Source organism: Dermochelys coriacea, chromosome 1 (assembly GCF_009764565.3).
Source record: "Dermochelys coriacea isolate rDerCor1 chromosome 1, rDerCor1.pri.v4, whole genome shotgun sequence".
Lineage (NCBI taxonomy): Eukaryota > Metazoa > Chordata > Testudines > Dermochelyidae > Dermochelys > Dermochelys coriacea.
This window is the reverse complement of record NC_050068.2, coordinates 212,150,581-212,174,173: the sequence shown is the minus strand read 5'-3', so window position 1 is coordinate 212,174,173 and position 23,593 is coordinate 212,150,581. Positions and strand designations below refer to the sequence as shown.

The window sequence follows — 23,593 nt, the reverse complement described above, 5'->3', positions numbered from 1 at the left end:
ATCTGTTCTCCACTCAATCATTCGCTTATATGAACGGTCCTGAACCTTAAAAAATAATTTCTCTGAGCAAAATTTCCATAAATCACTTAAATGTGAAGGTTTTGGCATTGGGCTTCATTTGAATATACGGTATCGTCTACATTTGGGTAGGTTGTTGGGGCACTGGTGAGGTTAAAGGAGGAAGGGATGGTGGGTTTGGTGGTTGTGGTAGCAAGGCATTTTTGATGTTCATTGTCTGGAAGCCAATTAGGGAGGGCAGTGCAAGGTGAAGGCACTTGTCCAGAAACACAGGGTGCAGCCTGTGGAATAAACCCCAATACCCAATTAATACCACATTCCCAAGAATGGGACCCAGAAGTTCCTCCTTGCCAATTTACAACATTCCATCTTTTCCACCAGGGCCAGTTCTTAATGTCTTTTGTGGTCAGAAATTCTTGTACCTTGGCTTCAGCAGAGCGGATGTTTCTTTTCCTTTCTTGGAATGTCCATGGTTTAGCATCATATAAGGGAGAGGTTACTGGCACTTTATTCGGTTCTTTGGGGTTGTTTATTGGCAAATTGCTGGTGGCTTTGTGCAGCCAAAGGAACATAACAGTATCATGAAAATTCAGCAATAGTAGCAAGAACATAGTTACGCATACGAACCAAACAGAGGGCATCAGCCATTTTTGCATCATGGCTGATTCCTTTATTCTGACCGCGGGGTCGGTCATGGCAGTTGGGTGCCAGTGGGCGCTAGGCTCTCCTGGATTTCTAAAGGCTTTATTCTGGCCTTTGATCTCTGATGTCCCCTTTACCAGCAGGCCTGAAGCCTTAACTGGCTATAAGGGCGAATCACTAGAGGTATCACTATCTCTTCCTGAGATTGTACCTAGGTTCCCTTTTGGGGCCTGAAGTGTGGTTGTCATCATGACCACTCTGGTTACTTTCATGAACTGGGTCTGGCGGTTGGAAATCCTCAGTGTCTGGGTCCAAGGGTGGCATTATTTTCTTGCAGTGGGAGGCGTGGATCCAGCTGATGAGTCCCTTACACTTGACTGCTGTATGAGTGGTCAGTAGGATCTGGTAGGGGCCCTTCCAACCGGGTTCCAAAGAAGTCTTTCTTTGATATACCTTAATATAAACCCAATCTCCAGGCTGAAGGGGGTGGCACGGTGTGTCAGCTGGTTCCACCAGGGCACTTTGGACCTGTGAGTGGATAGACCTAATGCAACGAATTAGCGTCTGACAGTATGTCATAACAGTATCATCGTTCAGTTGCAGGTCTAATTGACAAGGGAATGGGGGAGGGATGCCAGCATACGCATGGGTCTGGCCATAAGGATTTCATATGGGGATAGGCCATGTTTGCATGCAGGTGTGCTTCTCATACACATGAGAGCAAGGGGTAGGGCATCAAGTCATTTAAGGTTGGTTTTGGCACAGAACTTAGAGATTTTGTTCTTTAGTTCCCCATTTTTGCGCTCAACTGCCCCTGCACTCTGGGGGTGATGAGCACAATGCAAGTGTTGGGTGATGTTAAGAGCCTTGCAAATTTGTTGCATGATTTGGCCTGTGAAATGGGTACCTCAGTCACTGTTAACAGAGAGAGGTAGACCAAACCAAATAAAATCCCTCAACAATATTTTTGCTATGGTGAGGGAATCGGCCTTGGCTCAAGGGTAGGCCTCTATCCAACCAGAATACATACAGACACAAACAAGAACATATTCATAAGAACAACATTTTGGCATGTTGATAAAATGGATTTGGATATTTACAAAAGGTCCCCACGGAGTGGGGTGTGCAGCAATGTCTGAACTGGTCTGACACTATTGTGGGCTAGTCAGATCGGACAAGAATTGCAGTACTGCTGTGCCATAATGGAGAAATTTGGGGCATACCAATGATGTAGTACTGAAGTGATCATCCCCCCCTTGCTCACATGTGCCAATCCATGGGACGCACGGACAAGATAGGGGAGCACAGTCTTGGGCACCATCAAGCGGCCATCTGGGGAGCACCACAAGGCATCCAGATGCAAAGTACATCCATCCCACCTCCATCTGTCCTTCTCTGGTTCTGGGGACGAATCTTGCATAAGAGGCAGGCATGAGGGGGAACTATGAACTGAGGAAAATAAAATCAAATGGAGCCAGAGACCCGGCAAGGGCTGCCCGTCTGGCAGTAGCATCTGCCAGTGCATTTCTTCTGGTAACATCATCATAAGGTTTTTGGTGAGCCGTACATTTTACAAAGGCAATGGTAGAAGGGAGTTGAAGGGCAGAGAGAAGGACATCAACAAAGGGCCCATTACTAATTTTTGCCCCCCCCCCGAAGTGAGAAATCCTTGGTGTTTCCATAGTTGCCCATAATCATGAACCACCCCAAAGGCATATCGAGAGTCTGTGTAGATCAGGGGATGGCAACCTATGCCGATTTTTAATGGCACGCTGCTGCCTGCCGAGTCCCAGCCACCGACCTCGCTCAGCCCGCTGCCGAACCCAGGCCAGGACCCTGGCAGGCAGCAGCGTGCCATTAAAACTCCTTCCCGCCCCAGCTCGCTCTTCCCCGCCGCTGCCCCCCCTCGGGGCAGGGTGAAGAAGCTTGGTCCTGCCAGCTGCTGCTGTAGAGCAGGCAAGCTTCCCCCTCCCCCGCCTCTTCCCCCAGCATGCTGGTTCCTGCCCCTCCTCCTCTCCTTCCCTGCGGCCGATCAGCTGATGGCCCTTGCAGAGCGGGAAGGGAGAGAAGAGGTGGGGACGGGGCCTTGGAGAAGGGGGGTGGAATCAGGGCATATCCCCTCCAGCCCCCTGCCATGAGCTGCTCAGGGCAGGGGGCTGGGAGCACCCCTATGACCCCAGCCCACACCCCCAGCCCTCTGCCCTGACCCCTACACCTCCCCACAACCCCAGCCCTGACTCCAGCACTCCCACACATACCCAGCCCCCCCATACCCCTTCCCTGACTCCTGCACCCCCCTCACATGCCCCTAGCCCTCTGCCCTGACTCCTGCACCCTCCTCACACATACCCAGCCCCCCCTACACCCCATGTCCTGACTCTTGCACCCCCCACATTCCCACCTGCACCTCTCGCACCAAATGGGAGCTGCCCAGGTAAGCAGTCCACCCCCAAACCTCCTGCCCCATTGAGCCCCCTCCCTCCCTGAGCCCCCTCCCTCATTCTAGCTCCTGGCTAGACCCTACACCCCACTTCCCAGCCTGCTCCTTCACCCCCAGCCCTGTACTCAGTGCACTCCCACCCTCAGCTCAGTGCAGAGAGAGAGAAAGAGAATGGGCTAGAATCAGGGAGAAGGTAGGTACCCACTCTATGTGGGCAGGGCCAGGATCCCAGACCAGCAGCGGCTGAGCAGGGTCAGCAGCCAAGACCATGGCTGGCAGGAGCCAGCGGACGGAACCTCAGACCGGCAGCAAGCTGAGCCACTCAGCGCACTGCCAGTCTGGGGTCCCGGCCGCTAGCCCCGCTCAGCCCACTGCCAGCCTAGGTGAACGGAACCCCAGGCTGGCAGCGGGCTGAGCGGGCCGGCGGCATAAGATCAGCATTTTAATTTACTTTTAAATGAAGCTTCTTAAACATTTTGAAAACCTTGTTTACTTTACATACGACAATAGTTTAGTTATATAATATATAGACTTATAGAGAGAGACCTTCTAAAAAAACATTAAAATGTATTACTGGCACACGAAACCTTAAATTAAAGTGAATAAATTAAGACTCGGTACACCACTTCTGAAAGGTTGCCGACCCCTGGTGTAGATGGTAACAGACTTGTCCTTGGCTAAAATACAAGCACGGGTAAGGACGACAAGCTCTGCAACTTGGGCTGAGTGTGCTCCCAGAAGGGAATGGGCCTCCACAGGCTTGTGTTGGGAACAAACAGCATAGCCAGCCACGAGCAGGCCCGCAGAATTTCTGAGGCAGGACCCATCTACATAGAATAATAGATCAGGATTATGAAGCGGGGTATCCTTCAAATCAATTCTAGGAGTGGAGAGTTCTGCTGTCTTGGCTAAACAGTCATGAGGTTCTCCCTCAGCTGCCGTGGGAAGTAGGGAAGTGGGGTTAAGAACAGGGCAGCGAGTAAGAGTTACATTTGAGGCATTTAAAAGCAGCATTTCATACTTAGTTAGTCTGGAGTTAGAGAGGTGCTGGGTTTTGCTTTTTAGAAGTAGGGTGGTCACAGCATGTGGGATGGCAACACATAAGGGGGAACCCAAAACGAGAGTAGCAGAAGCCTTCACAAGGGAAGTGGCTGCAGCTACCGCCCGAAGACAAGGAGGGAGTCCAGCTGCTACAGGATCCAAAGGTGAGCTATAATATGCTATGGAGCGTCATTTGTCACCATGAGTTTGAGTAAGGACCCCCAAAGCTATTCCCTCCTTCTTATGGCAGTAGAGGGTGAAAAGCTTCAGTGGAGGACCTGGTAAGAGCTTCCTTAATCTTAGTTTCAGAGTAGCAGCCGTGTTAGTCTGTATTCGCAAAAAGAAAAGGAGTACTTGTGGCACCTTAGAGACTAACAAATTTGTTAGAGCATAAGCTTTCGTGAGCTACAGCTCACTTCATCGGATGCATTTGGTGGAAAAAACAGAGGAGAGATTTATATACACACACACAGAGAACATGAAACAATGGGTTTATCATACATACTGTAAGGAGAGTGATCACTTAAGATAAGCCATTACTAGCAGCAGGGGGGGGAAAGGAGGAAAACCTTTCATGGTGACAAGCAAGGTAGGCTAATTCCAGCAGTTAACAAGAATATCAGAGGAACAGTGGGGGGTGGGGTGGGGGGGAGAAATACCATGGGGAAATAGTTTTACTTTGTGTAATGACTCATCCATTCCCAGTCTCTATTCAAGCCTAAGTTAACTGTATCCAGTTTGCAAATTAATTCCAATTCAGCAGTCTCTCGTTGGAGTCTGTTTTTGAAGCTTTTTTGTTGAAGGATAGCCACTCTTAGGTCTGTGATCGAGTGACCAGAGAGATTGAAGTGTTCTCCAACTGGTTTTTGAATGTTATAATTCTTGACGTCTGATTTGTGTCCATTCATTCTTTTACGTAGAGACTGTCCAGTTTGGCCAATGTACATGGCAGAGGGGCATTGCTGGCACATGATGGCATATATCACATTGGTAGATGCGCAGGTGAACGAGCCTCTGATAGTGTGGCTGATGTGATTAGGCCCTATGATGGTATCCCCTGAATAGATATGTGGACAGAGTTGGCAACGGGCTTTGTTGCAAGGATAGGTTCCTGGGTTAGTGGTTCTGTTGTGTGGTGTGTGGTTGCTGGTGAGTATTTGCTTCAGATTGGGGGCCTGTCTGTAAGCAAGGACTGGCCTGTCTCCCAAGATCTGTGAGAGTGATGGGTCGTCCTTCAGGATAGGCTGTAGATCCTTGATGATGCGTTGGAGAGGTTTTAGTTGGGGGCTGAGGGTGATGGCTAGTGGCGTTCTGTTGTTTTCTTTGTTGGGCCTGTCCTGTAGTAGGTGACTTCTGGGTACTCTTCTGGCTCTGTCAATCTGTTTCTTCACTTCAGCAGGTGGGTATTGTAGTTGTAGGAATGCATGATAGAGATCTTGTAGGTGTTTGTCTCTGTCTGAGGGGTTGGAGCAAATGCGGTTATATCGTAGCGCTTGGCTGTAGACAATGGATCGAGTGGTATGATCTGGATGAAAGCTAGAGGCATGTAGGTAGGAATAGCGGTCAGTAGGTTTCCGATATAGGGTGGTGTTTATGTGACCATCGCTTATTAGCACCGTAGTGTCCAGGAAGTGGATCTCTTGTGTGGACTGGTCCAGGCTGAGGTTGATGGTGGGATGGAAATTGTTGAAATCATGGTGGAATTCCTCAAGAGCTTCTTTTCCATGGGTCCAGATGATGAAGATGTCATCAATGTAGCGCAAGTAGAGTAGGGGCATTAGGGGACGAGAGCTGAGGAAGCGTTGTTCTAAGTCAGCCATAAAAATGTTGGCATACTGTGGGGCCATGCGGGTACCCATCGCAGTGCCGCTGATTCGTCATCATGAATAGGTCGGAGTATGAACAAGAGGCTACTAGGCAGCTCTCCAACACCACTTTCTACAAGCCATTACCCTCTGATCCCACTGAGAGTTACCAAAAGAAACTACAGCATTTGCTCAAGAAACTCCCTGAAAAAGCACAAGAACAAATCCGCACAGACACACCCCTAGAACCCCGTCCTGGGGTATTCTATCTGCTACCCAAGATCCATAAACCTGGAAATCCTGGACGCCCCATCATCTCAGGCATTGGCACCCTGACAGCAGGATTGTCTGGCTATGTAGACTCCCTCCTCAGGCCCTTCGTTACCAGCGCTCCCAGCTATCTTCGAGACACCACTGACTTCCTGAGGAAACTACAGTCCATTGGTGATCTTCCTAAAAACACCATCCTAGCCACTATGGATGTAGAAGCCCTCTACACCAATATTCCACACAAAGATGGACTACAAGCCGTCAGGAACAGTATCCCCGATACTGTCACGGCTAACCTGGTGACTGAACTTTGTGACTTTGTCCTCACCCATAACTATTTCACATTTGGTGACACTGTATACCTTCAAATCAGCGGCACTGCGATGGGTACCCGCATGGGGTACCCCACCCCCCACTGTTCCTCTGATATTCTTGTTAACTGCTGGAATTAGCCTACCTTGCTTGTCACCATGAAAGGTTTTCCTCCTTTCCCCCCCCCCCCGCTGCTGGTGATGGCTTATCTTAAGTGATCACTCTCCTTACAGTGTGTATGATAAACCCATTGTTTCATGTTCTCTGTGTGTGTGTATATAAATCTCTCCTCTGTTTTTTCTACCAAATGCATCCGATGAAGTGAGCTGTAGCTCACGAAAACTTATGCTCTAATAAATTTGTTAGTCTCTAAGGTGCCACAAGTACTCCTTTCTTTTTGCTTAATCTTAGTAAATGCTTCCTCAGCTTTTGGGGTGCATGGAAGGGGTTCAGGGACTTTGTCAAGGGTTAATTCTTGCAGGGGCCTAAAAATAGCTGTATATCCAAGAATCCACTTTCGGCAATACCCGGCCATACCTAGGAAGCTGCACATTTGTTTCTTAGTGGTTGGTTTAGGGACCTGGAGGATGGCTTGTATTCATGCAGAGGACAAGCATCTCTTTCAAGCTGAAATATCATGTCCCAAATAGTGGACTTTGGGCAGGCAGAGCTGTAGTTTAGACTTGGAGGCTTTATGATCCTTCTTGTCTAGAGCTTGCAATAGCGTAAGGGAATCAGTTTGAGAGGCCTCTAAAGATGGCAGTGCTAACAGCAGGTCGTCTATGTACTGGACTAGAGTGGACCCCATTTTGAACTCGATGTCATCCAGATCCCTTTTGAGGATCTGTGAGAAGAAGGTGGGCAATTCAGTGTAACCCTGGGGTAACCTGGTCCAAGTGTACTGACACCGTTGGTAGATGAAAGCAAACAGATATTGACTATCTCTGTGGACAGGGATAGAGAAGAAAGCCGAGCAGAGGTCAACAACTGTTAAATAAATGGCAGAGGGAGGAATATAGGAGAGGATAATAGCAGGGTTTTGGACAACTGGGTAGGTAGGGAGAACAGCAGCACTGACAGCCTGGAGATCCTGGACAAAGCACCAAGTCTGTTTGCCAGGTTTCCTTACAGGTAAAATAGGGATGTTACATTTACTGACTGTAGGAATAATAACTCCTTGCCAAATTAGGGAGGTAATTACTGGGCAGATTCCCTCTTCGGCCTCCCTTGAAAGAGGGTATTGCTGAACTCTAGGAAGGGGTTTTGCCGGATCTAGGTTAATTTGAACTAGTCAGACAGTCCTGATGAACCCTAACTGGTTGGCATGCTCGACCCATAAACAGGGAGGAACCTTGGCCAGCAATTCTTGTTGCAACAAGGAAGGGCTGGGGTCAGTCTCCTCCTCTGGAGCACCCAATTGCAGGACTGCCAGGACCTCATTTTGACAGGGGTCAGGGACATCCAAATACACACTGTCTGGGGTGCAATAAATTGTACAATTTAATTTGCACAGCAAGTCTCTTCCCAAAAGGTTAACAGGTGAGCAGGGGCTGAGGAGGAAAGCGTGGAGCTCAGAAGAGGACCGATAGAGACAGTCAGAGGTGAGGAGACGGGATAGGGGATAGAAGTGTTGCTCACTCCTAATGCATTTACTATTTCTGAGGTTACTGGAAGGGAAGGGAAATCGCCCGCACGGAGGGTGGACCACAAGATACCGGTATCTAGAAGGCAAGAGGTAGGGCGGCCATTAATTATACAGTTTACATATGGTCCTGTTTGGTTTAAAGGGACAAGCGGAGCAATGATGTTACCCATCTCCTGGCTACCCTAACGGTTTTGAGGGCACAAAGGAACAGGGGAAGAATATTGCAGTGCAAGGGCAGGGTCGATTGGTCAGTTAAAGCGATTGGGGCAATTACTTTTCCAATGGCCCACCTGTCCACAACAGTAACAGGCACCATTGCCTTGCCCCTGAGTAGGGGGACAGTGGGGACCTCTGTTGGGTTTCCCTTCTCTTTCCCTTAACGGGCAGTTGCTGTGGGGTTTCAGTATATTCTGGATCTGGAGGGTCATTAATTTAGTTTCAATGTCATCCTTTTTCTTTTCTAACTGATGATAGTAATGCTGGGCGACTGCTAGAATTTCGTCTGGGTTTTTTCCTTCCCAATCTACGGTACCGATTTTTAATTGGTCTCCCAATCGTGGATTGAATCCTTGGACAAAAGCAGCCACTATGTCTTGTTTAGCATCTTCCTCTGCATTATTTATGCCAGAATATCTCTTGAAAACCTGCTTAATGAGCTGCATATAATCAGCAGGGTTTTCTCCTTTATTTTGTTTACAAGCACTAATTTTAGTCCAATCTGCCTTTTTGGGCAGATTTTGAGAACTGCATCCAGCAGGTTGTTCCTGTCTGTGTTTAAATTCCTATTATGGCCTTGGTCATCGCTGGGCCACTGGGCCTCTTGTAGGAGGTGATTTAATGTTTCCCTGGGCAGCACTCCTCTTAGGAGTTGTTTTAAATCTACCCAGTTAGGGTTGTAACAGCTTATGACTGTTTTTAATTCTTCTCGAAATTTGACAGGGTCTTCCCTTATTTTAGGAAATTTTTCAATCAAATTATACAGATCTGTGGGAGACCAAGGGACATGTACTGTCACCAGAGTTGCGTGATCCGAATTATCAACACTTGGGCCTGGGAGTTGGTGCAAGGGGAACGCTGTTTCATGATGGGGAGACGGGGTCTAGGGCTGAACGTGAGGGGCCCCTGGGATTGTAACTTCTGTTGTCTAGTATTCCTTGCCGGCGGTCCAGATGAACTTTCTGGCAGTTCGTCTTTGTATTGGACCGAGTCTGCTAGGGTAGTGATTGGTCTCCCTGTGGGATATGAGGGCAACTCAGGGGAAGGGGGTGAAGTAGATGCTGACATTGGTGTTACTGCTTGGAGCAGGGGTCCCTGGATAGTGGAGTTAGCCTCCAGACTGTAGTCTGGTGGAGGCATGTGGGGTCCACTGCCCTCTCCATTTGTTCTGCCCTGACTGGACGGACCTGCACTTGCCTGTCTAGGTGATGTAGGGGCAGTCAGCTGTCTACATTCTAAGTATAAATTTATAAGATCCGTGAATGGGGCCAAGGGGTTTTTCTGAAGGGGTTTGCTGGCCAGCCAGGGTTTGGGAAAGAGTTAATTTCTCGTTTGCCTCTTTTAATTGTGTTTTAAGTTTCTCCTGGGAGTCCTTCAGACTCCTCATTTGAGATTCACGGCGCCATTTTTCTGTTTCCTCATACCAATCGAAATATGCATCAAACTGACGTTGTTCGACATTATTGACAAGAAGTGCGCCTCTGAGGTGCACAATCTTGTCAAGGTCGAAACTTCCCTCTAAGGGAAACTGTAATTTCGGATCATCCCTGGTATACCAGTTCCATTTCTCTAAAAACTTGCAAGTGAAAGGGCTATAATTTGCATACATGTAGTACGCCGGTGTGCCTTTTGGTGGGATGGTGATCCTTTTTGACTCACCAGCCCCCATCTGTACCTACCAAGAGGAATCTTGGATCCTCCGGCCCCCAGTACTTCACCTGGCGAGAGGGGAATCCTTGGATCCTCCGGCCCCCAGTACTTAACTCAATTCACTCATCACACTCACACAGGGAAGATTTTGTTTAGGGTCTCCACGACGGTCTTACAGCCTACCTTCAGCTAAGAGCATCGGCTGACGCAGCATACTCTGTTGCTTCAGGCAAGGTGATCAGACCAGTCAGTGGCTTGTTAAGCCGCCTTCGGGGTGGGAGCTAGAGACAGGGGAGGAAAGAGGGTACGGAAACAGACTGTCTGAGGATGGAAGGGATAGGATCACACACTCCTAGACCAAGACAGGCCCCCCACCGGTCATGCCATGCAGAGGGAAACTGCTGAGGTCAGGGCATTTATCACGATGCCTGCTAGATGCAGTCACAGGGCTTGCTTTAGAGACACCTCTGACTTTGCAGGGCGCTCTGGGAGTCTTCCTGTGACTCACATTCACACCGGTCTACCAACCTTCACTTTCACACTGGCACACGGACCCAGGTTTATCCACGACCTGCCCAGCCACAACCAGTGGCTCTTCCAGGCTCTTCCAAACCTGGATGGGACTCTAACCCACCACAAGGGTGTCAGGTGTGTCTGGCAGAAAAAAGTCTGGATAGAGCATACAACTCACCCAAGCCCAGAGCCTACGGGCAGTCCTCCAAAAGAAACCCAATATAGAGATTTCAGAAGGTCTCTTACCTTTCTGATGGGCCTGGGGTCTGGTGGGCAAAAGCTCACGGTCCTCCGGCTCTCGGGGTCGCTGTCTATCCGAGTCACGGCACCAAGTTTGTAGTGGAAAAATTAACCACGCGTTGTGCTTGGATCAGAACCAAGCCTGAGACCCGCTTTATTTAAGTATGCGCATACAGAGAGAGTCAGCTGGAGCTGCTCTGCCGTGAACAGAAAATACAGGAGCTTATATAGCTGAAAACCACAACCTGTTAAGCACATTTTCTTCAACAGCATTTTCCTTATTTGGCATATAGTGCAAGCTTCAACAGTAGCTTTGCCTTATTGGAATATAGCAAAACAAGTTTTACCTGTTATTGACAGGTGCTTCCTTTGTGGTTAATGGTCTTTTCTAACATCTAGCAGCTGTGGTTACATTTTTAAGCTGAGCTGTTGCTATCTGCCTCTTAACAAAATTTTCCTCATCCTCTTCTTATGCTTTATACACACAGTTAGCTTGACCAAAGTTTTAGGCCTATTAGTTTAGGCCTATTAGATTTTTCTTCCATACAAAGAGCATTTTAGTCTCTCGTTACGTTTTTTATGGGGTATTCACGGTTAAATCTCTGCTCTTAAATTATTGGGCAGTATCTCCTGTGCTGATTCATTTCTTGTTTTGAATGATGCAGCTTCTGTAATTTAACACATATGAGTTTTCTGTTTTGTAATGTCCAGTGCATGCAATCAAAAGACCTTTCACATTGAACAAAAAAGATCACGGCTCTTTTTATTCAGTAGCCATGCCACCTTAATTTACAAAGCACATACAATTTTACACATTACAAAATAGCAATATATAAGAATTGCATCTTGATTCAGCATTTCTTCAACTGTGGAGTGTAACTCCCAGAAGCTCCTGTTTTAGGGAGTTGTGCCATGAACAGGAGATAAGTAACTCAAGGAGATCCTCAATGAACTAGCACTATAGTGGCAGAAGGGGACACTTGAAACTGGTTTGCAGAAGAAAGATTGGCTTTCTGTGGATGCATTTAACCACTTCAGGAGTGAATGGTTTTGTACCCTGTTATAGAATCATTTTCGTCTGAAATATTCCAGTTTTCTAGCTCCCCTTTGAGTGAGTCCAAGGGTCATGCAGCTCCCACAAAGGGTTATGCAGTTGTTACTGCCCTGAAATAAGGACCTGATAAATTCATCCTCTTTTAAAATATCTGACATTGCCAGTGCACAATGTTCAGAGAAGAAAGGTAGTGTGAATGCAGGGGGTTCCTATCAAAGGGTTATATATTGTCTGTCTCTCTTTTTCCCTCTGTGTTTCTTTGTATATTCCCACTCCCTAATGTCATAAACCATGGCCGCATACATACAGACACCACAATGATCAGGAGGGAATGAAACGGGGATCTTCAGAACCAAAAGCACAAGCCCATACCACTTGAGCTAAAGGAGTAACTCCTTTATCTGTGAGTAAGTAGCAGGCTGTTATAATCATTAGGACCAGCCACTAGAGAAATACATGGTCACACACACTACACCCATGTGTTACATTAACATGTTCTCTTTCTTCTCTTCCATAGCAAACCCGGACAGATTTCTCCTGGGATGGTATTAATGTGAGTATAAACCCTGAAGCCCTCTTCCTTTAATGAGAGGCAGCAACGGAGCATTTGCACAGCTGATGAGGATGTTCAAGTTTCTATCGAGTGGCAGTCCAGGATTAACAGAATATGTCTAACTCTGTCACTATGAACAGTGAATACAATTATAGAGATATCTCTGGGGGCCTGGACTGCCACTGAAATTCTGGGCATCATTATGGGGTGTCTGGCTGTTGATAGACCTTGCAGTAATATTTTGGGGAGTATCTGTGTGCTGGTGGATTTGGGTTGTCTCCAGGTCCTCTGGTGTTTTGCTAGTGGAGATAACTGTGGGCTCTGTAGGTGCCATTGGATCTTGAGCTGTCTCTAGCCTTCTTTGGGTGCCTATGTGTGATCTCTGAGGCTGCTAGATTATTCTGGGTGCTTTCCTGGGGTTTCTGGGCATGGGTTGGATTATTGAGGTATATCTGTAGCATATCTGGCTATTAATACTCGTGGTCAGGGCATAATATCACCTTCAGAGGTTAGGAAGAAATGTATCCTTACAGGACAGCATTATACAATGAGGTGTTTCAGGTTTTATGCTTCTCTCTGGAGTATCCAGTACTGACCACTGTTGTCAACAGGGAGGGAAAAAAACAACAGGCAAAGGCATAGATTAAAAACAAAGCTTTTTCCATACACCGTAAGGAAAAGAGGAAAGATACAAGCCATTGTTCCCACTTCTCCCCCTTTTGGAGGTCATATTTAACCTGCAATGACCATATTTGTGTTTGTTTTCTCTGCTCGCTAGTGCAATATCAGTGCAGGGAAAAGTTTCCTGGTCTGAAGCCATTTGTATTGGTTCCCCCAAAAGTATTTCTAGCACTGGCAGCTCATGAGATGTGGGCTCTGAAGTTCATGTCATGTGATTATTGGGACTGCTCAGAAATGGAGTAACCCACACTCCAAAGGTGCAAGCAGTGTGGTAGGGTTGCCAACTTTCTAATGGCACAAAACTAAACACTCTTGCCCTGTCCCCTACCCCGCCCCTTCCCCAAGGCTTCTCCAAGTCCCCACCCCCACTCACTCCATTTCCCCCCTCCCTCTGTTGCTCGCTTTCCCCCACCACCACTCACTTTCACTGGGCTGGGGCAGGGGGTTGGAGTGCAGGAGGGGGTGATGGCTCCAGCTGAGGGTACAGATGATGGGCTTGGAGTGGAGGAGGGTGTTCTGGGCTGTAGCCGAGGGGTTCTGAGTGCGGGAGTGGGCTCAGGGCTGGGGTAGGGGGATGGGGTGCAAGAGGGGGTGCGAGCTCCAGGAGGGAGTTTGCATGCGGGAGTGGGCTCAGGGCTGGGACAGGGGTTTGGGGTGTGGGAGGAGGTGTGGGGTGTGGGCTCTGGGAGGGGGTTCCGGGCTGGGTTTGGGATGCAGGCTCTGGGAGGGAGTTAGGGTACCGGACGGGGTTCCAACCTGAGGGAGGGGGAGGGAGTTTGGGGTGTGGGCTCTGGGAGGGGGTTAGGGTGTGGGAGGGGGTTCTGACCTGGGACGGGGGTTCGGTGTGTGGGCTCCAGCTGGGCAGCGCTTACCTCAGGTGCCTCCCGGTCTGTGGCACAGTGGGGCTAAGGCAGGGATGCCTGCCCTGGCTCCGCGCTGCTCCCGTAAGCAGCTGGCATGTCCAGCCCAACTTCTTGGTTCAGGGGCAGCCAGGTACCTTCATGCCAGCAGGCATCACCCCCACAGATCCCTTTGGTTGCAGTTCCTGGCCAATGGGAGATGTGGAGGTGGTGCTCAGAGTGGGGGCAGTGCACAGAGCTTCCCTGATTGCCCCTGCACCTAGGGGCCACAGGTTCATGCCAGCCGCTTCCCGGAGCAGCACAGAGCCAGAGCAGGCAAGGAGCCTGCCAGGGCCATCCTTAGGATTTATGGTGTCCTATGCAGTATTATTAAACTGGTGCCCCTATGCCCGACGGCAGCCCGCCTCACACATGTATTTTAGATAAGGGTGGTCTTTTGAAGGATTTATTTAAAAAACTATACGTCTGAAGATCTAAGCATTTAAGGCTAAAGATGAATACTCAGATTGTGCACCTAAAAATCTATACAAGGATTTTTTAGAGATGTGATTTTATAATCTTCAGCAACACACTAATGAAATATTTTTAAAGCAAATTTTAAACAGTAATGCACAGCTGTTTTTGTAGTAAACTCAGAAACTGACAGTATATGCCTGGAGGTTGGCAAATGCCTGTTAAATGGCTTCATTACCATTTGAGTGACTTTTTAACAGTTTCAGTGTTGTGCTAATAGGTCTGGCAGGCTGGAAGGCTTTTTCACTTTTAAGTACTAGACTCACCAGGCTGCAGCAGCCAGCTGTGGTGGGAACCTGCAGGAAGGGTCAGAATAGGGATAGAAAGAGGCGGAAGGGTGTACACTAAGACCCAGGGATGCCCCAAATTTTCGGATGCCCTACGCAGCCACATATGCTGCTATTGCCTAAGGACAGCTCTGGAGCCTGCCTTAGCCCCATTACACAGCCAACCAGACTTTTAATGGCCCAGTCAGTGGTGGTGACCGGAGCTGCCAAAGTCCCTTTTCGACGGGGCGTTCCAGTCGAAAACTGGACGCCTGGCAACCCTAGTGCCAGGTATACTGCGACTCCAAGGCAAGCACTATAAGTGCTTCAGCAACTAGGCCTTGTAGGCTTAACCCTGATGGGTCCCACTAACCGTTCAGATGCATGGCTAAGGGAAAAGATATTTTCCTAGGGCTGGCAGGAAGGGGAAAGATTACAGATACCCTAGGTACAGAGGATTAAACAGTTACAGTTCAAAGGGAGCAACAGTGATTCCTGTTTTTGTCCACAGGGCAGTCCAATAGAGAGTCAGGACTCTTCAGGCCTAGTGCCTAGGATGTCCTCTCCAGCTCAGTCTCTATTCACGCAAATATGAGTTTGCATGTTTCCAGGACAGGCTCAGTTAGTGTCTCACTGGGGCCCCTCTGTACTGGCTCCATGTCCAGCCGCTGCTGGTCCCCCATAAAGTCTGAACAGCCCTGCACCCAGCTGTGATGCCTGGCAGTCACAGATTGATCCACAAACGGCTCTGCAACTGTTCCTGCCTCCAGCTCCCCGATGTTGCCATGTGGCCACTGCTTCCGCTCCCCTTCCCACAACCTCCACTCCTCCTCAACTGAGCCCAGACATTTCATGGTTCAGAGCCTTTCCCCATATATGACCACTAGCCATGGAAAGGGAATGTACAATGTGGAGAGAGCTGATGGAAGTTGTAGTTTCCTGCTTTGCAGATCCATCACATAATTTTATTCTCTGCCCTTCACAAGTCTGTTCATACTTATATGATTGTCCACAGCTGGGTTTGGGGTTTTTTTATGCAAAAGAGAGTACATGTTTTCTTGTTGGTCAGCTGAAATAAATCGATACCCAAGGGGAAAAATATACAAGTGAAGCCAGGTACTAGATGAAGGTTTTGCCACAACTGTCAGGGGATAAGGAACACTCACTCTCTCTCTCTCTCACACACACACACACACACACACACACACACACACACCTTGAATCCCTACACTGGCTTCCCATTGTCCAACACACTTTTTATAAACACCCTACACAACTCTATTCTGGCCTAAATCTTTGACCTTAGAATCATAGAATCATAGAATATCAGGGATGGAAGGGACCTCAGGAGGTCATCTAGTCCAACCCTGTGCTCAAAGCAGGATCAATCCCCAACTAAATCATCCCAGCCAGGGCTTTGTCAAGCTTGACCTTAAAAACCTCTAAGGAAGGAGATTCCACCACCTCCCTAGGTAACGCATTCCAGTGCTTCACCACCCTCCTAGTGAAAACGTTTTTCCTAATATCCAACCTCAACCTCCCCCACTGCAACTTGACACCATTACTCCTTGTTCTGTCATCTGCTACCACTGAGAAAGTCTAGATCCATCCTCTTTGGAACCCCCTTTCAGGTAGTTGAAAGCAACTATCAAATCCCCCCTCATTCTTCTCTTCCACAGACTAAACAATCCCAGTTCCCTCAGCCTCTCCTCATAAGTCATGTGTTCCAGTCCCAATCATTTTTGTTGCCCTCCACTGGATGTTTTCCAATTTTTCTACATCCTTCTTGTAGTGTGGGGCCCAAAACTGGACACAGTACTCCAGATGAGGCCTCACCAATGTCAAATAGAGGGGAACAATCACGTCCCTCGATCTGCTGGCAATGCCCCTACTTATACAGCCCAAAATGCCATTGGCCTTCTTGGCAACAAGGGCACACTGTTGACTCATACCCAGTTTCTCATCCACTGTAACCCCTAGATTCTTTTCTGCAGAACTGCTGCCTAGCCATTCAGTCCCTAGTCTGTAGCGGTGCATGGGATTCTTCCTTCCTAAGTGCAGGACTCTGCACTTGTCCTTGTTGAACCTCATCAGATTTCTTTTGGCCCAATCCTCTAATTTGTCCAGGTCCCGCTGTATCCTATCCCTATCATCCAGCATATCTACCTCTCCTCCCAGTTTAGTGTCATCTGCAAACTTGCTAAGGGTGCAATCCACGTCATCCTCCAGATCATCAATGAAGATATTGAACAAAACCGGCACCAGGACTGACCCTTGGGGCATTCTGCTTGATACCAGCTGCCAACTAGACATGGAACCATTGATCACTACCTATTGAGCCCGACGATCTAGCCAGCTTTCTATCCACCTTATAGTTCATTCATCCAGCCCATACTTCTTTAACTTATTGGCAAGAATATTGTGGGAGACCGTGTCAAAAGCTTTGCTAAAGTCAAGGAATAACACATCCACTGCTTTCCCCTCATCCACAGAGCCAGTTATCTCGTCATAGGTGGCAATTAGATTAGTCAGGCATGACTTGCCCTTGGTGGATCCATGGTGACTGTTCCTGATCTCTTTCCTCTCCTCTAAGTGCTTCAGAATAGATTCCTTGAGGACCTGCTCCATAATTTTTCCAGGGACTGAAGTCAGGCTGACTGGCCTGTAGTTCCCCAAATCCTCCTTCTTCCCTTTTCTAAAGATGGGCACTAAATTAACCTTTTTCCAGTTGTCTGGGACCTCCCCCGATCGCCATGCATTTTCAAAGATAATGGCCAATGGCCTTGAGTCTTATCACATCGCCCTCTATTCCACCAGTGACAATCAGCCTTGAAATCATATTCCCCTCCTTTGTCCACTTCCATCTTTGCCCTTTTCCACTCCACCCCTATGTGTGAAATTGCTTTCCTTGACCTTATCGCTGTTCTTCAGGCCACCTCCTCTGCACATTCAGGTCCTTAATGAAGACTCATCTCTACCACAAGCCCCAGAAGAACCTTACCAACAATAACTCTGTGTGTCTCACTATGTACAGTACGTGGAGCTGGTCTCCAGGGGATAAATACATGTGTCAGATGGCTTGCATTTTTTTGTGCTTCCCTATCTTTCAGCCCTCATTGTGCCCACTCCCTTGGGACTCCTTCCAGCACTCTGTACTCTCTCAATCACTATTTTCCAAAATCAACCAGGCACAGAGATGTTTCCTTCCTACAAGTATGAATTTCTCCCCATAACTGCACCTGCCTGAGATCCAGGATAGATGAGACTCAATCCCATGTCACTGACAGATTTACAGTTCAAATCTCGTGCCACTGCTAAGCTAGAAATAGGGACTTCATATCACTTGAAAGGGAATTCCCAGCTTCCAGTGAACAAGTAGGACTGGTAGTGCCTGAATTATCAGATCTTAAAATCATTATTTGTTCATATATCAAAATGCTATTTAATAAAGACGTTATTTGGGGTTTCCATGGCTTCATCTGAGCCCTGTACAGTAGGTAACTCGGGCGACTGGATACAAGGATAGAAATATACTAATTAGAGTCCCAATAAAATTTTGTAAAAATTCTTTAAAATGTTCCTAAAATAGTATTCCTGTAAAATCTGTGGCATGTACAGAATCCATGGTAGTTTAGTGGAGGAAAAAATTTTTTGGCACTTGGATGATTTGTGGCTTTGTCACTAGTGAGTAATGGAACCATCCCAAATTCCTGCTGATAAAATCCTTGCACTAAACAATACCTGCATACATTCCCTGTGTATACAATTATTTACACTCCAAGGACTATTGTTTCAAAAATTCCTGTTGACCACTTTCTTGAGCGGTTATCCAATATTTGGGGCCTTGCTGGATTATTTCTGTGAGAAGGAGAAATTGATGATATAGTCAGGTATTTCTTTGGTGCAAACCTGTTTATTTGCAAAGAATGTACAAAGTCCTGTTTCCCTGATTGTAATAGAAACAAACAGCAACAAGCAGTTTCCTTGCTCACAATTCCAAAGCCTGCCTTTTCAGCCAATCCTGTGTCCCAACGAGCTCTGTCCCTCTGCTTCCTTTCATGGCCATGCTCATAACTGCTCTCTGGCTTTCTTGTTGCTTTCTCCCTTTGACACATGCAGACACATACAGAACTCCAACTAATCAGTGGCCCAGATCAATCTCCAGGGAAATCCCTTGGCCATATTGCTTAGCTTCTGATTAGCCTTGCATGTGGCTTAGTGCCCTGGACGGTGGCTTCCACTGTCTCCAGAAATCTTATTCCATAAAGGCACTTAATTGCTTCTTCCATTTAGCCTGAATGAAGGGTAGCTGGCACACTCATTAGCCTTAGCAAGTTCTCTGATTGCCCCTAGATCAAACAATTGCTTGATAGCAGCTATTAACAGCTTCCAGCAAAACAGTACCATTAATTTTGAGTGCCGTTATTTTTGGGTGCCCAGCTTGAAACACTCTGGGCCTGATTATTAGATGTATTAGAAATGGAAACAAAAGGGCAACAAAAAATATCAGAGATATGGAACAGATTCCATATGAGAAGGGATTAAAAAAACTGGAACTTTTCAACTTGGAGAAGAGATGATAAAATTACGAATGCTGTGGAGAAAGTGTATTAGGAAGTGTTATTTACTCCTTCACATAACACAAGAACAAGGGATCACCCAATGAAATTAATAGGCATCAGGCTTAAGACAAACAAAAAGGAAGTACTTCTTCACACAACGCACAGTCAACCTGTGGAACTCGTTGCCAGGGGATGTTGTGAAGGCAAAATCTATAACTCCAAGGCTATGACTGTCAAATGCTGGAAGTGGGCGACAAATGGATCACTTGATGATTGTCCTGTTCTGTTAATTCCCTCTGAAACATATGGCATCAGCCACTGTCAGAGCCAGGATACTGTGCTAGGTGGACCCGTAGTCTGACCGAGTATCATTCTTATGCTCTTATGATTTTCAGAAGGGCTGTTCATCTATATCTTCACCTGTAATTGTTGGGAGTGGGAGCAGTGGTTGCTCAGCCCCTGTGAAAATCAGCCCATAGATGCCCATAGGTGCCTAATTTTATAAGCAACCCCAAAGTCTGATGATTTTGGCTGGAATATATGAGGGAACCTAATGGATTTAGCTGTAGAAACTAGCTCTTGTGGAGGAGCATGTGGAGTTCAAAACCCTGTCATTCTCAAGGAAGAAGGGGATGAATGCACTCCTAGGAGAAACAAACACCAGTTAACCCCTGTCTCATATGGTGGTTTAGTGTCCCCCTCTCTCTAGAGTTGAGGCTGAGTATAGAGAGGGAATGGCTGGGAGTTACAAGGAAGAGGCCATTATTATTGTTTGTTTGTGTGTTTATATTTTTTTTGTTGCTGTGAATGGACAGAATAAAGAGCGAATCATCACTGACACATGCTTCTTCATTTTGTTTTTTTCCTTACAGATTATTTAAAATGTGAGAGAAAACAATGGCCAAAAACATATTTCTTCCCCTGTTATTACTTCTTCTTGCCTCCTGCCCTGTTGTGCTGTCACCTCCTGTAACGACGCGGCCTCTGGCGGGACACAATTGAGAGTATCAATTCAGGACAAATTACTTAGAGCAGGGCAGTCACAGCCCCAGGCTGGTGGTTCTCCATATCTAAGGCACACCAAACCAGCCAAACAAAGAGGACTTTGGTATCGCTCCACTGGCTAACCATAAGTCATATAAGCAATTCTCTTTGACATTCCAGTTTCCCAGTATCACCACCAGTGCCATTTGTTATGGGGACGAATAGTTATGAAAACCAATGCCCCAGTAAAACAAAAAAGATTCTCCCGATCCCAAAGGACTAAGCCCCAGACCCAGGTCAATATACAAGTCAGATCTTACCCACAAATCATGCTGTTGCCAATCCTTTAGAATCTAAAATCTAAAGGTTTATCTATAAGAAGAAAGAAATATAGATGAGAGCTAAAATTGGTTAAATGGAGTCAATTACATACAATAATGGCAAAGTTCTTAGTTCAGGCTTGTAGCAGTGATGGAATAAACTTGAGGCTCAAATCAAGTCTCTGGAGTACATCCACATCTGGGATGGATCATTCAGTCCTTTGTTCAGAGCTTCAGTTTCAAGCACAGTTCCTCCAGAGGTCAGAAGTAAGATTGAAGACAAAATGGAGATGATGATGATGCCTTTTATAGTCTTTTTGCCAGGCGACTTGTGCTTTCTTTGTTCCAACCACAAGCCACCCAGCACATGGCATGGAGAAACCTTAGAGTTCTGTCCATAGGTATGTCCCTGCATACCTTGCTGAGTTACAAGGTGTATCTGCCTTCTCTCAATGGGTCAGTTGTATACCTGATGGTCCTTAATGGGCAATCAAGCAAGCTAGGCAGTGCTGACACCAAATTGTCTGGGATGTCACCCAGAATCATAGCACAAGTTTGAAATACAGACAGTATAGAGCCAATATTTATAACTTTAAATACAAAAATGATACATGCATACAGATAGGAAAATCATAACCAGCAAATCATAACCTTTTAATGGACACCTTATGTGACCTCCTTTGTACAAGATTTGGTGCCACTATAGGACCTTGGTTGCAACAATGGTCTATACAGTCACAGTTCATGTCAATAACATAACATCTCCTCACCCTCAACCCCTACTCCTTGCACCCCAAACCAGCAGTCACCATAAAGAAAAACTCACCACAGTCATCAAAAGAGAGATGGAGGGAGGGCAACATCCCCACAGAGAGGGGCCTCCCCCTCAACCCTGCGCTTACCTCATGCAGCCCTACAAAGGGAGTCATGCAGATTCTTTGTCACAGATTATATTGCATCACCTTTTCCCCTTCCCTTTGTATTCCTTCTCTTGTCATTTTCTTCTGCTTCCCATCCTTCCCAAACTCTTCAACTGATCTCTCATTTCCATCCCCCTCTTCTCCTTCTCTTGTTTTCTTTTTCCTTCATCTTTCCCTCTCTTTCACACCTTCATGCTCTCTCTCTTTTCAGCTGTCCATGGAAGACACAACCTCCATTCTCCCCAAGCTGAAGCGGAACTCCAATGCTTATGGAATCGGGGCTCTGGCTAAGTCGTCTTTCTCTGGTGAGAACCTCAAATCTGGGTTTATTTGCCACTGCTCCCCTCTCTCTCTTTGACCTTGGGCCTCTCCCCATTGTTTTGGGTTTATTGCCACTGCTGCTCTCCCTTTGACCTTGGGCCTCTCCCCATTTGTTCATGTTGAACAGAGAGTGGGGAGACATCTGGGTTTGTGGGGCAGCAGCAGGGTTTCCCTGCTGCTGCCCCACAAACCCAGGTGTCTTCCCACTCTCTATTCAACCTGAGACTTCTCCTTACCATTGTCCCATAACCAGAGGCCTCTTCTACTTGCTGCTCTCCTAACTGCTGCCCCCTAATCTGAGGCCTCTCCTCACTGTTCTTCTTATTGCTGCCCCTTAATCCTTGTCCTCTCCTCACTGCTCTGCCCAACTAAAGACCTCTCTAATCCACAACTGCTTAGCCTCAAGCCTATCCCAGTTGTTGCCTCTTAAAACTTCAAGTTTGTCTCATACCCCTCGGGCTCTTCTCACTGTGCCCCCATGCTCAGACCTCTTCAACTACTTTCCCTCAAGACTGGCCTGGGAGGAGACCCTTTTTCAATCTCCTAGTTCATCCAGTTCTGGGATTTTCCCCTTGTACCCACTGTTCCCCTAACACTGAACTCTGTGCTGGGCAAAAAAGAGAATTCTTTCTCCAGAGTCTTTCACTTCTGGGTTTCTCCTCCTTTCCTTACTGCATCCCCAGTGGGACCCCTATCCATGAAATGATGGCAAACCATATCAGGGAGGGGTATGGAGAGCAATTACAACTCCTGGAGTTGCTTAATAGGCCTTTTGAGCCCCACAGCAAGGGAGAGAGGGGGCACCATCTAAGGGAAGGAGTCCAGGCGACGATGGGGGGAGCCCCTTTCCAGGGAAGGGTGAATAGAGTGACAAACAGCCATGGAGCTGTGTAATAGCCCCTCCTTGTTTTCTGATGTCTGGCCCCTTAGGGATATCCCGCAGCATGAAGGATCACGTCACAAAGCCAACGGCTATGGGACAGGGTCGTGTAGCTCACATGATTGAGTGGCAAGGCTGGGGCAAAGGTAACAGCCAGCAACAACAGCATACACATGAGGCAGTGCGCAAGGATGCTGATGCCTACTCAGACCTGAGCGACGGTGAGAAGGAGGCCCGATTCCTTGCAGGTAGTCCTGACTTCCCCCACACCAGGGATCTGGGATGTCTGAGAGCAGAGAGAGAGAAAGGGGAGCCTGAGAGATCCAGAGAAGGAAATTGCTGGGGAATGCACACAGATCGGGTGGGGAGGTGCAGCTCAGATAGGGACAGGAGGGACTTGCTGGGGGATATGCATGATGGGGGGGCAGGTCAGAGCAGGGGATATCATTGAGACAGGAATAGGAAGGATCAGTGTTTCAGGGGTGTCAGTGAGGTGGGGGTACATGGGGACCTCCTCATGTCTCCACTGCCTCTCCCTGTCTCTCTCTGGTGTAGGGGTGATGGAGCAGTTCGCCATCTCTGAGGCCACTCTCATGGCCTGGTCCTCCATGGATGGTGAGGATGTGAGTGTCAACTCCAACCAAGAGAACCCAGCAGGCAACTACAGTGAGAACTACCAGGAGCTGATGGAGAACCAGGGTGAGCCCTACCCCCTTCCCGCTGGTCCTGGGACGTCCCTGCCCTCCCCCATCCTTGCTGCCAGGTTCCTTTCCATCCCTACTAGTTTCTTTATCCTCTGAGGGGGTCACTGTTATCCTTTCTCTTGAGCTGAGATCGGGCAGAGAGAGGAATATTCCCCACTCGTGGAGCTCCCCGTAGAGTCAGGG

At 47.6% G+C, this 23,593-nt stretch overlaps 1 protein-coding gene across 7 annotated transcripts in view; it reads left to right on the top strand.

Moving 5' to 3' along the window:
- FAM131B (family with sequence similarity 131 member B) overlaps positions 1–23,593 on the top strand; it is a 76,211-nt gene that overhangs the window by 40,664 nt on the left and 11,954 nt on the right. For 2 of the 7 annotated variants that reach the window (XM_038388006.2, XM_043513326.1), the window contains exons 3-6: positions 12,364–12,399; positions 21,717–21,810; positions 22,748–22,954; positions 23,262–23,405. In XM_038388006.2, the coding sequence (XP_038243934.1) occupies positions 12,364–12,399; positions 21,717–21,810; positions 22,748–22,954; positions 23,262–23,405 (481 nt within the window). Of the gene's footprint in view, positions 1–12,363; positions 12,400–20,153; positions 20,166–20,949; positions 20,987–21,716; positions 21,811–22,747; positions 22,955–23,261; positions 23,406–23,593 lie in introns of those variants that run through there. The other 5 variants (XM_038388009.2, XM_038388008.2, XM_038388007.2 and 2 more) reach the window with 5 other exon arrangements.